The sequence below is a fragment of the Pleuronectes platessa genome, chromosome 9, assembly GCF_947347685.1.
Source record: "Pleuronectes platessa chromosome 9, fPlePla1.1, whole genome shotgun sequence".
NCBI classification, from domain to species: domain Eukaryota; kingdom Metazoa; phylum Chordata; class Actinopteri; order Pleuronectiformes; family Pleuronectidae; genus Pleuronectes; species Pleuronectes platessa.
Window position 1 is genome coordinate 6137055 of NC_070634.1, and position 17596 is coordinate 6154650.

The 17596-nt window shown below is 42.4% G+C and overlaps 1 protein-coding gene and 1 long non-coding RNA gene across 3 annotated transcripts; one reads left to right on the forward strand and one right to left on the reverse strand.

Annotated features, from left to right (window-relative positions):
* Positions 1–664: 664 nt before the first annotated feature.
* On the reverse strand, positions 665–1458 carry LOC128448616 (uncharacterized). Its single transcript, XR_008339770.1, has 2 exons — positions 1340–1458; positions 665–969 (listed from the first exon to the last, which is right to left on the reverse strand). It is a non-coding gene; the product is annotated as an uncharacterized LOC128448616 (long non-coding RNA).
* Positions 1459–8705: 7247 nt separating this feature from the next.
* On the forward strand, positions 8706–17205 carry amotl2a (angiomotin like 2a). Of its 2 annotated transcripts, none has more exons than XM_053431222.1 (11): positions 8706–8910; positions 9832–10624; positions 10733–10886; positions 11416–11560; positions 11657–11749; positions 13596–13891; positions 14122–14315; positions 14417–14518; positions 14607–14767; positions 15095–15247; positions 15458–17205. In XM_053431222.1, exons 2-11 carry the CDS (start codon positions 9906–9908, stop codon positions 15541–15543), a joined length of 2103 nt encoding a protein of 700 aa, XP_053287197.1. In that variant the 5' UTR covers positions 8706–8910; positions 9832–9905; the 3' UTR covers positions 15544–17205. The 2 variants fall into 2 exon arrangements, with proteins under 2 accessions (XP_053287197.1, XP_053287198.1); XM_053431223.1 differs by having other exon boundaries at positions 10736–10886.
* The last annotated feature ends 391 nt before the right edge of the window (positions 17206–17596 follow it).

Here is a 17596-nt window from a genome sequence, read left to right on the forward strand (position 1 = left end):
ACATTTGGGACAGAGGTGGGGGCAGACATAGGAAACAGTGTCAGGCACTGCTCTCAGACAATAACCTCTGCTAGCGTATTCAACAAATAATATATCTAGACATAACCTGAACAGTCACATATATGGCAATGGACCCCTATTTATCTTTTAGTTAAAATGCTAAATAATCACATCTTTTTGACTATTATCATGTAAAACATTATTGGATTTGTTTGAGCACAATTAAGGAAATTGGGTTGTCACTAGGTGCTTCAATGGACAAGGGGCAAACACAGAGTGCATCATCTGAGAAATTTATTAAATTGCTAATTCCTCTAAAAAATTTTACATTTACAGGTAGATTTATAACAGAAAATGTCTATAATATCGCACATTCATAACCCACACACAAATAACTGAGTAAATGTTTTCAATAATTATTTGTCAAATATGCACATGACTGGTGAACATACTGTACTTTTAATTTGTAAAAAACAAATTAAACAATACTGGTCGAAATGGTTAGTGCCAAGTGAATTGTCCTAATGCAACAGCAACTCCTGCAAGTCTTAAACTGATTTAATGTTGAAAATAAAAGAACTATTCTTGAGCTGAATACCTCAGCTGTTTATAAGTAATAGATGCCCAAAGATATGTATAAAAAAAAGGGACACTGCAAATCTGCTCAGGTAAATACATTTATTCTTATTTCTTATTCCAGTTTTTTCCCGGTTAGAAAATGGAAATCCCAGTGTTTAACCCTTGCCTTACAGTTCCAGGGCAGTTAGGTATTTGGCCCGTGGTCCACCACCTGCTCTCGGTTCAGCCATTTCTAGCTTCAAGCACTGAGGAAATCCATCTCAGTCCACTGGCTGATGAGCAGATTTGGCGCTCCACTCCACTCCACTCCACTCCACTAAATGACGACCTCATCTGGCCTCGAGGCAACGCCTTTACTGGCCATCTGCCTCCATGGTGACTGCGCCAGACCTGTATAGATGGGGAGGGGGAGGGCAAGGTTATAAGTGCAAGCACATACATGCATCTGTGTAACCTGACATTCATCGTTCAGACTTGTTGCAACAGTCACTTTGAATCCACAAATGATGGCGCAGATTAAAATGGAACGTTTTCGACATGAGCAACAAAGGCTGTGCGGTTAAACGGTCTGAGCATTTTCTATAAACTGTACGTGACCTGCAGCTGATGTATCATCACATGCTTCTTCCACCTGCTTTCACCATAATGGCTTTGGACCAGGAGAAAGGGAAGATTACCCTTGAATGGGTCCCCTCTGTGGGGAACAGGTGGTAGATTTAGCTTGCACTGAATGGAACAACATATTTGAAGTCACTCTCACCGCTCTCTGTTTTGCGTACACTGCATTCTTGTTGCAGGAGTCCATATGGCGGGTGGCTGACAGGTGCATCTGCCTCTGAGCTGGAGGGCAGGAGATCGTCTGCTCTGTGTGCTTTGTTTCCTAACAACATCTGCCCCTTAGCCTGCAGCCCCAACACACTGCTCTAAATACTGTCATTTGATTCTAAGAGTAAATGAGTCAGAAAATGTACATCTTAAACTGTAGTCGCCTTTTACTTTAAAGATTATGTAATGTTTACACTGATAAAACTAAAAGAATCCCTTTTAAATCTCTCAAATTATAACTTGCTTTTGACACTTCTTGTTATTAGAATCCTTTAATTATTAGAATCCTTTAATAGTCCCACAGTGGGGAAATTTGAACAAACATGAGGCAGCATTCTGACAGAGCAGCTCAAGCATTCAGAAGAATGCTCTTGTTGTATGTTGACACAAGCTCTGTGTTGTGAGCCAAACACAAGTTGCTTGTTTTCCTGAAATGGCAAAATTGAGCTTAGGACCTTCCTAAGGTTCCTGTAACACTGACAACAAGGACTGTTCGAGAATCAATATCCTTTACACCACTCAAATGTCAGCTTGGTGTCTTTAATTCCATTCAATCACAGTGACATTGTTTAATATAGTAACTGAGTGCCATATTTTTTTATTCAGAAGGCTTGTAAACCCAAGTTTAGCTTGCTTTTAATAATTACTAGATACATCATTATCTTTAAAATATCCTAAAGTTCCACAGTATAACAAATCCTGCTTTCCTGAATTGTTGATGTGTTTGATTATTACTCCACAAACCTAAACTAACCTTAATAAATGGGTCCTATGTTTTTGATGTGTATCACATTTACAATATTTTCTCTCATGATTCAGTCCAAGCCTTCTGGACAAAATGACTTTGTCCATTGTGTGGATTTGCTGGCTCGGACGTTTCCATTGTACTTGATGCACAATGCTCACCTGTCTTTGAAGGTGGCTGCCAAGACAACCTGGCTACAGTAAAAAATCCATTGAGTGTCATTATTAAGGCTGCTTTGTTAGTCTTCTTTTTCAGTTCTGTACATTTGTATGTAGTTGTCTGTCCATGTAACAGGTGTGTCAGTACCTGACAAGGTAATATCAATCCGTCCTGTTTAGTGATGTGACGTGTGTTTATGTGTGTGTGTGTGTTTTGGTGTGGCCGTCAGCAGCACCGCATCTTAATCGATGCTGGAGCGGCCATAACGGATTTGTTTTGCAAATGTGACAGCAGGATGTTGGTGTAGCTGCAGAGATGACTATCAGCAGAGCAGCTGCTCTCTGACCCCGGGCTAAAGCAGATGGCTTGGTCAACAGCATAAATGCCACAGTCACCTCATTAGAGGGACTGGTAACGCATTTAAAAGCACAATGTAAATGCTTAGTAACAAACAATCATGTAGTTGGGAAAATATAAGGGTACTTTTAGATTTTTTTTCTTGATAAGAAATATGGCTTGCTAACTTGTGAGTAGAAATCAAAAACTACAGGGCATGTTAGCTGGGTGCCGGTTGAGAGTTGTGGGATGACGGCTTCAATCCAAAATAACTCGGAAGCTTAAGGCCTATTTGCATGCTCTGATCTTCTTGACCACAATCCACATTTAGTTGTGTCTACATTCAATTTGGATTTGGATTTCTACATGCCATACAAATGTGAATGAAATGTCACTAGGCAATGAATACCACCTACATGGGGCTGACTGCTTATGAAACCACGATTCATTTATTGGAATATATACTGGGATATACCAGAGTTAAATATAGAAGTTGTGACACGTTGGTTAGGACTTTTAAATCAGTTAAAGAGACCTTTTGATGGCGGCTGTTTAACTCTGTTCAGCTTGCGTCACATCCTTGTCTTGTTTGCAAAAGAACGGAAAAGAAGAGCGAGTCGGCAGCTGTATAGTTCTATTTGTTTGCGCCTCTGGAACAGTTGAATGGAATTAAATAGTTCCACCCATGTAGTGTTATTTATACCTGAACTCCAAATGCAATCTCATTACAGAATGTAAACGAGATGATTAATAAAAAAAAAATTAAAGTCACTTGCCACCGTTTCAGAGTGTGTTCAAACCCCATGACGATGTGTTATTTTATATAAAGCTACAACTCTTTTAATGCAAAGTCAGTAAGTTATCTGCTTACAACTGCTTTACAGTCACAGTATAAACCTTGTTCAAACTGGTGATCCACTGCTTGATAGTGGGAGTGTTTAGATCTATCGTCTATGCTTATGTCTATAAAGGCAGATACATGAATGTGCAGAACATAAAAGATGAAGCCAGGGGAAATCATATTTCACTGTCATGTCATGAAATTCATTATTACCGTCATCAAAGTGGTGGGATTTCCATGGAATTGGTGGAAGGATGCTATATGGTGCAGGGAGGAAACCATTACATTTTGGTGTGGATCCCAATAAATGGGCAGACCCAATCATTTTATTTTTTTATTTTCTTTAACGTCGTGAGATTGTGTTTTTAACATTTCAAATTTCTCAAAGAATAATTTATAGATCTGATACACATGAACCTGATTTAAACTGATTTAAACTGTTCTAAATTTAGAGAATCAAATCCAGTTCAAAGTAGCTGAACCGAGATAAAGTTGCAGTGACTGAAAACCAGTGAGGCGTTGGGCCCATGGGGCATTCATGAAAATATTTGTCCTTGCCTTATCTGTAAACAGCATCACCCACAGGCGTAGTCCTGTTTGGATATCCTTGCTGGTTCAGGGTGACTTGTTGACTTTTATGCTGAAGTGAGGAATTCCTTGTGTCACCAGGTGTGAGAAACCGTTTCTTAGTAGTATGCCACGAGTCAGGCTTGTGTAAATGTTGTTCAACTCCAGTTGTCTCGCGGTCCTCAAATGTGGCTGCAGGCATTTGATTAAAGTTTGTTAAAAGGAACAAAACACGGGTTGTCCCAAGTCTACTGCTGTCAGGAATCATTGTATATCTAGAAAATATCAAATACATTTAGAATTATTATAACTTGGTGTGTTCTTTGTTCAAATTTTGTCAGACTGAATATTGTCCAACCGTCGAAGGAAAATCCCACCAACACACGTTTCAACTCTTCTTATTTCCTGACCCATAAATCGTTCATAACCATTGTCTGTAAAGCAAAGTTGTGGTTATGAATTGGGACAGTCAAGCTCTAACATTATTCATTAGAAACCCGCCATTAAACGTAAAAAATATCATTGGCTGTTGGGTGCCCTCTTGTCATCCCCCCGTAAAACAGCAGACTGGAGGCTTGGTCAGACCCCATGGACATGGTAATGTGAGGAATGCGGCCATTTCCTCCTTTGCAGGAAAACAAAAGGAGCTGCTGAGGCGCCCGGCTTGTCCCACCTCACATAACAAGGCTGCTGCTCGCTGATCAGTTTGCATTGTGTGAACCCAGTCAGGCCAGGCCACACCATTAACGGGTTCAAATAGCTGATCTTAAATGTCACTACTGATAGTGCATTTGTTTCTAGAATTCAGGAAAAGGGTTAAAAGACTCACAGGATGTTTGTGATTAAAAACTAAAATGTGCTGCCATGGGCTGTGTCCGAAATCACCTCGCTAATCACTATACAGCACACTATATAGTGAGCTTGCCATCTTATAGTGCTGTCCGTAAATTTGTGAAATATCTTATAACCCATGTAGTCCACTCATTGTTTCCCACAATGCATAGGGAAAAGAAGTGCACAACCGATGGTGACTGAGAAAAGCAATATAAGCATTGCGTTTGCGAAGGATAGAGGGCAGCAGGAGCAGAGCAGAGCAGATTAACACAGCACAAACTGCAGCAAACGATAATGTTTCTACATTTAAAGATGATCATTCAACATTATAAACCAGCCACAATGACATTATTACCGGCGCAGGGAAAAAAGGAATCAAGTTTTGTCCCAAAAGGTTTTTTTTCTTTTGCTGATGAGCTCACTATTAAGTCCTATAAGACAAAAATATAATTTTGAACATATATTTCTAATATTGGCTGCTCTCTCTCTCTCTCTCCCTCTCTCTCCCTCTCTCTGTCTCTCTCTCTCTCTCTCTCTCTCTCTCTCTCTCTCTCTCTCTCTAATGTACAGCTTTAGCAGGCTCACTTATTTAGTCAGGACCCTAAATGGATAAAAATAAACATATTCACATTCTTGCCATATATACACATAGTATATATTTATACTAGATAGCCTTGAAGGCGTGTTGATTGCTGAGCTTAGAGGCGGTAGAAAGTAGACTCAGATACTTCTGGACAAAGCCAGGGTTGCCCTTCACCCATTCTAACTGTCTTTATTATTTGTGTGTGTGTGTGTGTGTGTGTGTGTGTGTGTGTGTGTGTGTGTGTGTGTGTGTGTGTGTGTGTGTGTGTGTGTGTGTGTGTGTGTGTGTGTCTGTCTGTTTTATCTGATTGACCCTCTTCAAATACCTTATTAACTTCATATGTAAAGTGCTTCTGTGGAGGGAACAGCAGGCAATCACAAACAATTTACAAAGTTGTGTGTGTGCTCAACACACTTGAATAATGTTCATACACAACAATCATACTATACTTACATGATTTAGATTTGTTTTCAGCTTCCAGGGAGCAGCCACTAAGCCTGGTGTGTCTGACCCTGAGTGGAGTCATCCAAAAGAAATAAATGCTGACTTGTACCAGCAGGTCTAGCACTGATTCACATTGGCATCACTGTCTGTGTGTAAAGACACAGATGTAGTGCTGAGTCATGACACATGACATGTCTGCATTGAACTAGCAGGTCTGTACATACAATTGGTAGATTTATTCTCATCCTATCAATCCAAGCTTTAGTGATATATTGAAGCCACATCACACAAACATTATGAGTGTCTGGCATAGTAGTTTCACAGTATGAAATGGGTGAGTTGTGCTACTTAACTTAAGCCCAGTTCATGCTTCTGCGTCGAAGCTACGCTGTAGGTACGCAAGTAGCCTATGCATTGGGGCCGAGCACTCATAGCTAGTGGAGGTTGAGCTTCTATGCTGGTGTTGAGTGTCTTCCATTTTCTGGTACGCTTCTATATAAATTCTCTGGCGTCTCTGTTTCATTCAGAACAATGGCAAGTGTTTCGAGAGTTCGAGCTGATAGATGTGGAAGAGTAGTTACGTACTAGTTAGTTTTTACACAAAGTGAATTTGTACATCCATTGTAGAATCCAGCAAACTTCTCATGTGTGGTAGGCAGGTTGTTTCTGGACAAACATGAGCTGACGGTTTCTAATGTTTCTGCTAAGCTAAGCAAACTGTCTTGAGGCTGTAGCCTGATGTGTGACCAACAGATATTGGTAATCTCGGTCAGGTTTTTGGCCTTGTCAATAAAACAGTAGCTATCAATAATTATCACAATATAAATGTGTTCAATTGAAGTTCAATGTATATCGATGTGATACTTGTGAGTTGTACAAGCACAGTGAGGAGGGACACCACATAATTGATCAACCTCATATTTGTGTTTAAAACCAGTCTTTAAACTTAGCAGAAATATAAATGTGACACGTGACTCACAGATTTTTTATCTTGATATAATTTTTCAATCCAAAGAAATATAAATGTGACTCACAGATTCTTTATCTTGATATAATTTTTGGCCATATCTCCCAGTCCGATCATCCCATCTAACATTTGGCAAGAAAATGAAACAATGCACTTAGCACTTCTAATATATTAAAGTATAATATCCTTGTACAATGGTGCGACAACACAACATGGGATGTTATAAACCTCTCGCTTCGGAATCCGTTGAGTCTTATCAGTCGTTGAAGCAATCCACATTCTTCAGTTACGGTTGGACTGTTGAACTGCCATGCAAATGAGCAGGTGCACGTCGGCCTGTGAGTGTTTGAGATAAAGTAACCTGCAGTTGGGCTAAACTGACTGACTGCGCTGACAAGTGGAGACTTGTTCAGCCCCCACCACCAACACATAAGGATGATCCCTTTTATGCAAAGAAGGCTGCATGTCAATAACATTACTATCCTATACTGCAGTCCAACCCCCACTGCCAGCTGATCTTCATCTACATGCATGTGTGTGTGTCTGTGGGAAAAAAAAGCATATAGCTTGTGCTGGTGGAGGGGAGAACAGCAGATGGCAGGGCTGCCCCCATCATGTCTGCTTTTTGGGGAGAACAATACGTCTCTCAGAGCTCTTATTAAAGGAGGGGAAGGGGATTTCAGTCCACGGACAGCTGGCAGGCATCGTGCCTCGCACCCGCCCCCCTCCCTCTGTGTCCACACACACAGACACACACTCTGCAATTAACTGGCACGGGCCACAGCTTAAATATTTACCAGGCACATGCAAACAAAAGGATGCTCAAGAAATAATGATTAATCCACTATTATATGACAGCACTGTTATTTATGACTGCCTCAGTGTGGTAGCTGGACGGGGATCTGTCACCTGCTTCGTGAAAAATTTCCATCATGTTAAACTTATAAAATCCAATGTGTTGTACACTAAAGTGTAATTCTTTGTCTTAATTGAACAAGGTTAGGACCCTTTTGCAAGGGAGAGCTGGCAAAACATTGATGATTGTCCAATGAGTTGAACACCAGAAAATGAACTAAACCTTTTATTATTGAAGGTGTGTATCAGGGAAACAATGGTAGAATTTGTTGCTTGTCTCTGTTTCATTTCACTGAAAACTGAATACCTTTGGGTTTAGGTTTGATGACTGGAAAACGCAAATAATTGCTTTTGGATATCTCAGACAAACATGTTTTTCAATGCCTCTGGCATTTTATGCACAAAGAACCTCCTTGTTATTAATGAGGAGTGATGATCAATTACAACCATTTGATCACACTGTGTGAAGGTGGACTGAAACTGCTATTTGGGCAATGTACTTTTTTAATCTCTCGACATTTTATAAAAGCCTCTGGCTTCAATCTCTTGATTCACTTGGCTTCTCTCTTCTTTATTTGACGGAGAAACCTCTTATACTTCGAAATATGATTCCTGCAACGCTTCGATACATTTCCTATGACAATGGTTGAAGTGTTTTACGGAACTTTATGATCTTGCAGTCTCACAATAACATTCCTGTGTTTCTCCTAAAACTGTGAGGACTTCTCCATTTGATTTAGAGGAGCCTGGACCCCCCCCCCCCCCCCCCAAAAAAAAAACTGCATGACAACAAAAGACAAGCATCTCTTTTACATGACACAGGCAGCCAGCTGAGATGGTGCTGCTGCTGCTCTGAATCCAAATGTCTCTGTTGCTCCTGCCTCCTCCTCCTTCTCCTGCGTCCTCCTCCTCCTCCTCCCCTGTGCTCTGCTTTTGATCCACAGGGACTTGCAGCCTTTACATTCCAGTCATTCCAGCCGCAGCGAACAATCGGCCCTCAGTTATTTATTAGCGCAGCTCGCCGCTCGGCTCAGTCTGCCGCTGCTCTCGCACACACACGTACATGGAGCAGAGACGCGTGGGAAACCCGCGGACATTGTAGAATCGAGCGCAAAAACACGGGGAGATAATACAGCACATGTGAAGCGATCCCTGTGTGATGAGACTCTCGATCGGTGAGTTTTTTTTATGCTTCTTTGTTTGTGTGTGTGTTTCTGCCGCTGCTCGCTCCGGGGCCGGAGGGTGTTCGAGAGCCTGAGGACCAGACGTCTCGTTCTGTGCATGACGCGGTACTCGTCTGTTGGATTGCTCGCTGAGTTTAGTTGTAAATTGAATTATCTCATATTGACTTTTTATTTGAGTAAACAACCGTAACCTTAATATCCTGATCTCCGCAGTTATCTGAAATTAAATGAAAACTACTGCTCAGTGTATACACTCTGTTCATATTGGATAGTATTTCTATTCAACTTTTATTTTAATTCTCCTTGCATTTATATTGTATGTTTAGTAAGTATTATATTAGTACTACTTTTTGTCGCAACAATGCAAAGTTCCCCATTGTTGGACTAATACATGAGAATATAAGGTTATCTTTTCTTGTGTGTGTATAAAAAGTGTATATATTTATATATATGAATATAAAAAGTGTATATGTATTGATATTCATGTATTTCATAATTTATTCATTAGCAGCCCACAGGGATAACTGTTTTTTTTCTTTCTATTTTCTTCTCTATTTTTGTATGTGTCCTGTATGAGGATATGTTGGGTCCATGTCTTACTGTTAAACAGCCCGTTTGATTTTTGAGAAATCAGTCTGTTTGTACGGCTTGGAAGTTATTCTTTACATTGTGTTAAAAATAAAACTGGATCTGCACTGGCATCACTCACAGGGGCATTTCCAGCAGTAGAGGAGCCTGTACGTTTTAGTTGAGAAGAATGAGAATGTTGATAGTGTTGGCTTCTGCATGTGGTTCACAACAGGAATATGATCATGATTAGTAGAAATGAATGATGTTTGGTTAGATTATAGGCAAAATGGAAGATGTGTATATATTATGAAAGTCTGATCAAGATCATTATTTCCCTTTCAGATTTGTGATTTGTGAAGCACCAAACCCTCCAGCTCCAGGCGGTCAGTTTTTCGTTTTTCTTCCTGTTGATTGAGATGAGAACTGCTGAAGACTCCTCTGGAACGGTCCTGCACCGTCTCATCCAGGAGCAGCTCCGCTACGGGAACCTGACAGACACCCGCACACTGCTGGCCATCCAGCAGCAGGCCCTGCGCGGAGGCAGCAGCGGAGGGGGCACCGGCAGTCCCCGCTCCTCACTAGAGAGCCTTAGCCAAGAGGAGACCCAGTACATCCAGATGTCAACACGGCAGGAGCCTCAAGGCCAGGAGCACCAGGGCGACTGTCTGCACTCTGAGAGCCCTGTGTGCCATCTGTACCAGCTCCATGGTGAGGAGCTGCCCACGTATGAGGAGGCTAAGGCCCACTCCCAGTACCTGATCTCTCAGAAGGTGCAGGCAGAGCAGGAAAGCTCCTGTATGGACATTATGGGCAGTCGCAGTGAGGGACAGTGGGATCTGAAGAGGGAGCATGCTCGCTCCCTCAGTGAGAGGCTCATGCAGCTCTCTCTGGAGAGGAATGCACCGAGAGCCAATCTGGGTCTGAGCTTTTCAAACAGCTACCCACAGCTGTACAGCAATAATGCTACAAATGCTATTGCACCTGCCCGGCATGGGGTCCAACAGTGTGTAGACCAGCGTGGGCCACCTCCGGACTACCCTTTCTGTGCCAGTCTTCCTGGATATATGCTCAGTCACTCGCAGGAGCATGGACAGTTCTACAGAGACCCTCCTCCCCCCTTCTACGCAGACCCCAGGTAGGCATCATGATTTTGCTTTCAATATGGAAATAAAATATGATCTATTTTGTCAGACGCTATCTTTTCTCAGCAGTGTTGTAATGAGTTACTTGTGTCTATTCTCAGCAGGTATGTGTCCGCTCAGTCCCAGGTGGCTCACAGCAGCATCCCTGCAGCCTCAAGCAACAACTCAGCTCAGTCCGACGCGTTGATAAGGGAGAATGTGCGACTCAGGAAGGAGCTGGAGGTCTATGCTGAGAAGGCCGTCAGGCTGCAGAAGGTGAGAGAAGACGGTGGAGGTGCGATAAAGGGAGACTGTTGGAAACTGTAAAATCAGTTTTCTTGCCAGTACATGTCAGCGTTGCAAGACGACTGACATATGCACATGACAAAGATGCCAGTGATTGGTTCACTTCGTAGAGAAGACTCAGCAACATGCCAGGTTTTTTTGTTGGATGATTTTTTATAATTTCTAGGCTGGTTTTGATGTTGAGAGTTTTCTCACTACAGCCTGAGGATGGTCTACGACAAATCTTCTTTGTCTTTCAAAACATGCAATAAAAGCAGAGAGATGCCTTGGCACCTGGACCCAACACGTGCTCACTCAGGAATGTCGAATCCCACTTTTCAGTTGTGCATAATGATAAAGCCATTTGCCTCTAGGCTGTAAAAAAGGGAAAGGGGGTGGAGAGTTTAGAGATTGACTCATTGATATTAACAGCTGCAGCAGAAACCACTATCAAGTCTATGAGTGAATGAACGGGGATGCCTCTCCCATTGGTTGACGTTCTTCTCATATTTCTTCTCAGTTGGAGTTGGAGATTCAGAGGATATCTGAAGCTTATGAGACTCTAATGAAAGGTTCTGCCAAGCGGGAAACTCTGGAAAAAACCATGAGGAATAAACTCGAGGCTGAGATCAAGAGGATGCACGACTTCAACAGAGACTTGAGAGGTATGTTTCCATTTATCTGCTGAGCTAAAATGGTCCTGCTTACAAATGTAGCTCTGTGTGTAACCGTCATGTTTTGTTCCGTTCTCCTCGGTGCAGAACAACTGGACACAGCCACCAAACAGCGAGCAGCTAAGGAGGCTGAGTTTGTGGACCAGAAGCAGCATGTCTTTGTCAAACTCCTGGAGCAAAGTGAGTTTGTGTCTGTATTAGTTGTTTTAGTAGAGAGCAGAGGAGAGAAGGAAGGGTCAACTTGTTTTTTTATCTGATCTGACAAATCACTGTGCCCTGTTGAACCATAAACCCATCAAGGTACAGGGATCCATTTCCTCTTTTACTGATGTGTGTCACAGCGTGATGGTTCTATCTCTGTAGCGAGGACTTTGTTTTCAAACTAAAATGATCTCTGTCCACACAAGCTTTTTGGTTCCGTATCAGTTTTAATCTGCGTCCCTACTAGCAGCCTGAAAACACGGATCAAGTTGACACACTCGCGTACACTGGGGATGCGCATGCCGGTGTAAACAGGAACCATTTGGTTGGTAATTGTAAATTGTTGATTCGATAGCTCGATTAATAGCTCGTCCCTTGGGCATGTAAATAGTTGTATTATTGTAAAATGCAGAATTTAACTGCACAATAGCTGTTAGCAAAGAGAGCAGGGTCAACAATGACTGTAATTGATTATCCATGATGTGTTCTACATGATAGGGTCCTGAAGAATCATTGAAAGTTACGTTGTGACGGAAAAAGACCCAATTAGAATATGAGTGTCTACGTCATAGTTTCCAAACAATCTCTGTTTCTGCCCGTCAAGACTAAAAGGCAGTCTGGAGTTTTCAAACCAAAATGGGGTCAGCAGTGTTTCCAAACTTCTCCGTTTTAGCAGCTCTAAAACTGGACGGTGGGTGTATCCGTAACAAACAGATAGTAGTGTGGATTTAAACTTTCTCTTAGCACTTACACATAAGCTATTTTCCATAGGCACCTTAAATGTGGCCTGGATTCCAGAAATTTTTGGGGTATTTCAGGCTCTTCCGGCATTAGGAATGCCCCCACCTCCACCTCCCTCCGCCCACTTAAGCATCGTTGCTGACTTCCCCTCTAGAGGATGAACCAATCGGACTTCGGGGCATCCTGGCCCAACTCAACATGACCTCTGAGTACCCTACTCTCCTTGTTTGGGCATTTCGTCACGTTCACCTTTTAATCATGTTTTGGCCAGTTGTGAATATTTCTCTACTCTTTTTTTGTTGTTCTGTAGAATGAACCCAACTCAATGTTTTCACTATGCTTTAGTTGCATAATCGGCCATACCGTCTGTTACACATTACCCTGCTGTAAGACTTTTAAACAGACATGTGACGCATCAGATCTGAAATATTGTGTGTCTGTGTTTCCTGAAAACAGTTATCTTGGCACGGCATGTCAAGCACGATAGTTGGATGTGTAGTTTTTCTCGAGAAGGTCCCACTTGAATCATATTTTGAGCTGCTTGTTTACTTCACGTCCTTAGAAGCATTCCAGAGCTTTTCCCAGTACAAAGCTATGCCTGTGTGCGTAAGTGGATAAGAGGAAGTCCACATTCCCTCCACAGGCATGCACTCATGTTGTGTAATCAATCTCCTTTTAAAGTAGTACAACAGATTAACTGGCTTTACTTTGTCACAGTTATTGTTTAAATGTGAGTTACTTTTTAGTTGGAACTTGGGAAACATTTTGTTTTGATGATGATTCAATTTACTGAGGCCTCTGTAATTCATTTTCACTTGATACAATAGGCTGCCACTTGGTCTGTTGTTGAACCACATGTCTTTATAGCAGCATGCTAATGTCTCTTGTTGGGTCACATTCCATTCAAAGTGTAAGACCCTGACTGAGTGCTACATAGCTGACCCCATCGAGGGCCACTGAATTGTCCTGATCTACAGCACAGCACTCTTTAGCATTCCTTTGTGCTCAGACCCCTAACACCTTGAACTCCTGCCGTTACCCTTACCGCCACTGACCCATATTTTTCTTTCTTTCTGTGTTTCAGAAGAGGAGCAGCAGCGAGAGTGTGAACGTCTGGAGAGGCAGGTTCAGCTCTTGCACATCTCTGGAGAGGAGGGCCAGCGGAGACGAGAGCTGCTGGAGCAGAGTCTGGCCTCAGCACAGGCCCGCAACTGGCAGCTGGAGGAAGAACTGCAGAGGAAGAGGGCCTACGTAGAGAAAGTGGAGCGGCTGCAGAGCGCGCTGGGTCAGCTGCAGGCAGCATGTGAGAAGAGGGAAGTGCTGGAGCTGCGGCTCCGCACTCGGCTTGAGCACGAACTGAAGAGCCTCAGGGCACAACAGGTGAGAAGAAGCAGTCATTACATGCACAAGTGTTTACTCTTTTTGTCTGGAGGTTAAAGAATGTGCCCAATTGTTGTCTCGCTGACAATTAGAGGAGATTGACAGGACTGTCTTCTCACGTAGCTCTTGACAGGAGAGTGTATAAGCATTTTTACCAAAATGCATAACTTTAAGGTGTTTTATTTATTGGAAACCTGATGTTAACCAATTTACCATGTGTTGTGTGTCAGTCTCAGAGGCGGGCAGCTGACCCCACAGCTTCAGAATTGAGCTCGTCCACGTCGCAGCAGCAGCAGCTGAGGGAGAAAGAGGAGCGTATCCTGGCCCTGGAGGCGGACATCACCAAGTGGGAGCAGAAGTACCTGGAGGAGAGCACCATGAGGCAGTTTGCCATGGATGCAGCTGCCACTGCTGCTACACAGAGGTAAGACGAAATCTGCAGTAAAAGACAACACTTGGTTAGTTATGAATTTTAAGTGGTGTTTTGGGGTCACAAATATTAACAGTGCTCTGTTTCGCTTCCAGAGATACAACCATCATCAAGCACTCCCCCCGACATTCACCCAACAACAGCTTTAATGAAGATCTGCCTTTGTCAAATCATAGGAATCAGGAAATGGAGAACAGGTACACATCATTGCTCAAGGCCTTCAAAACAAGTTCATGCATTACTGCTGAGGGGTTTGAGAACTCATCGTGTATGTCCTCTGTTTAGGATCCGGACGCTTCATGCTCAGCTCCTGGAGAAGGACGCTGTGATTAAAGTCCTCCAGCAGCGCTCCAAATCGGAGCAGGGCAAGCTGGAGAGACAAGGGCTACGGCTGGCGAGGTCCGTCCCCTCCATCAACACCGTGAGCAGCAGCACGGAGACTAAAGGTGAGCTTTGCCCTCACTCTTCATGCTACGCTGAGGAACTTTGAATCTTTAATCACATATGCTATCAAGCGACAACTGGCAGCCTGGTCTGGGTCACCAAACAGAATGTACACTTCCTAAAAAAGCGTAGGGAGCAGGAGACAACCCCTTTGGTTTCCCTCAAATAGGCAACGTGTTTTTAAAGCGGAATGCATATCATCGCTCACTCCAGAATAGCCCGATCCAGAATAGTCATGGGAATATCTCGGCGGGGCAGATGTTCAGTAGAGTGTAAATGTGGATGTAAGCGGGTAGATAAACGGCCTCCTCTCTTTGTCTGCGTTGTAGGAAAGAGCCTCTCGGATGACCTGACAGGTGCTGCCGTGCTGCACCCCCGACCCTGCGCGGTGCCCAAGGGCCCGAGCAGAGACTCCAGCACCCAGTGTGACGAGGTCCCACAGGAGCTAAAGACGTCTGATGTGATCTCGGCAGCTACCACTGGTGGGTTTATTGTTATTTTAAGCACTCTACACCCAATTATTAGTGTTCTGTTTAAGTATAAGTAGCTCATTTGATCTTTATTCCATTATTTCAGATGTAACTAGACCCTCATTCAGGACAGTGTTGATACAAAGAGACAGAATAAGACTTAGATTTGTTTGAAGGTTCCAAATTTCTTATTCTAATCTTCTAATTTTACCATCACTGCAGACGCCCCGGAGGAGCTGAAGGAACCCCTCAAGACATTCAAAATTGTCAACTGCTCAGATGCAGAGCTGGTTGAGATCCTCATTTGAGTGTACAGTAAAGCTCAAATAACAAAACTGGGGACAGCCGACAACAACAGACACATTTGGCCGAGGTGTTAAGACGGTCTGGGGAGGAGAGCTGAGCTTTTCCTTCTACTGCTTCTGCGAAAATTCACAAACTCTGACATTTGCCTCGTGATTAAGAATTGTTCTCAGTACCTGGACAGCATTGTGACAGGAACTCGGTTGCTGATGTACGTACATATGTGGTGCATGTTATTATTTCTTTTGTCATGTATTTATTTTTTGTAAATGCTGCTCATAATGTGATATTTCTTTTTTGAGAGGTGAGAAGAACATGGATCACTTGTCTTGCTCTGCTCCACATTTTAATTTATTTACGAATGACTCACTTCTGCATCACATGCATAGCCGGTCTACACTTGGTTTCCAGTAGCATGACTATTACTGTGGGAATATTTATTAAGCAACTCAGTGCAAGCATCATCCATGCTTTCCTGCCATGTGTGAGGATTATTCTGTTAAAGAGAACAACTCCGGCCTAAGTCAACAGTTGCTCCTCTCTTTAAAAATACATGTGAGGCGGATGCTCAGCAGAGGATTTGGAAACTTCCTTTGAATGTGTAGCACGCTCATTTCTCTCTTAAAAAAGCCTGCGAGGATTGACAGTGTTCCACGGCCGTCTAATTTTCCAGAGCCCGGGTTAATTTTGGGGGGCCTCAGATGGCGAGTGCCCAGCATTTTGCTCCTCTTCGCCGACATGCGGGAGCTGATCTTCTCACATTCCTCACTGAGGGAGTGCTCCTGTTAAAGAAAAAGGCCATCTAAAGTCTGACCCCTCACCCCTTGTTAAAATGGTATGCATTCTCCACATGATTCCTTTTCTGGGGCTAGTTATTTCTTCTCAGCCTTGGTAGCTGGTTCTACCACAAGCGTAGAAATGGTCACCTATAATTGGCCCGCATTTGCTCCTCTATTTGTCGACCCCATCATGTCACCGTGTTATATTCAGCTATGTATTTTCCCTTGCTCAAGTATCGGACATTTCTGAGTGGACTGTATCCTTAACATAGAATCTTCTATTTATTTCTAACACTGCTGAGTGTAGACTCCTATTTTCCAGGATCAGGTTTTGTAGTCAACTGGAATGTCCCACAATTCACATGTGTTAAACTCTACAGGGGAATACCGCAGAAATGTCAGCATCAGTGGATTTGAAAACAAGCCAATGGCTTATCGTCCAGTTTTTAAACATGTTAGTATGGATCTGAAGATTTTGATCTCAGAGGAACAAACGCCACATCCATCTTTGCTTGAAGTCCACATTGACATGGTATTCTCCTCATAACTTCATCACTGTGCATTTGCGGGTCAGTGCAACGTGTCAGTTTGAGTTAGTGCCCTTCAGTTCTTTTGGAATGTGTTTACATAAATGGTTATTTGAAGTGAGAGAAGTTAATATATTTTAAAGTTGTTTTTTTCATTTGTATTTGTGTATTTGTTCTGTTTTCTGGTGCCAAAGATGTACCCAACAATTAAGTTATAACCGATGACAAATACAAAAGGACTGTTGCTTCAGCTGGTTGACCCACTATAATGTTGCTGTGAACTTTTGTAAAGGAAACATTTGTATGTATGCCTTAACATTTCACAATAATTGATAAAAATTCTTAATATATGTCTGATAAACGGCCTCTTGTTCTTATTGTTGCATTGGTTCAGTACTGTGAATGCATTGGATAAATTACAAAAACCCAGCATGGCATCTTTAGGTGTCACTGAAGGTTCAGTTTTAGATGCTGGAATTAAATCTTGATTATTAAAAGCAAACATTCAAATAATATCTATCTGAATAAGAGACGATGCAGCTGAAACTCAACAGCCTGTCGACATTGAATATTTCTTGATCTATGAATAAACTTGCCTTTCATTGAGATGCAGGATTTCTGCTATTTTACTGCCAAGGTTTAAGGTTTTTATTGGAATATCAAACACAATATTCAGTAAATGAGGATTAAAAGCTGCACTGATCAATATTTTCATCATTTTAATAAAAACATGGGCTATAAAATCTTCATTG

Bases quoted from the DNA above. Each gene is read 5' to 3' on its own strand.
- amotl2a (XM_053431222.1), top strand. From the start codon at position 9,906: ATGAGAACTGCTGAAGACTCCTCTGGAACGGTCCTGCACCGTCTCATC. The intron at 10,887-11,415 runs GTGAGAGAAGAC...ATTTCTTCTCAG, and splicing joins AGGCCGTCAGGCTGCAGAAG to TTGGAGTTGGAGATTCAGAG. The intron at 15,248-15,457 runs GTGGGTTTATTG...CCATCACTGCAG, and splicing joins GATCTCGGCAGCTACCACTG to ACGCCCCGGAGGAGCTGAAG.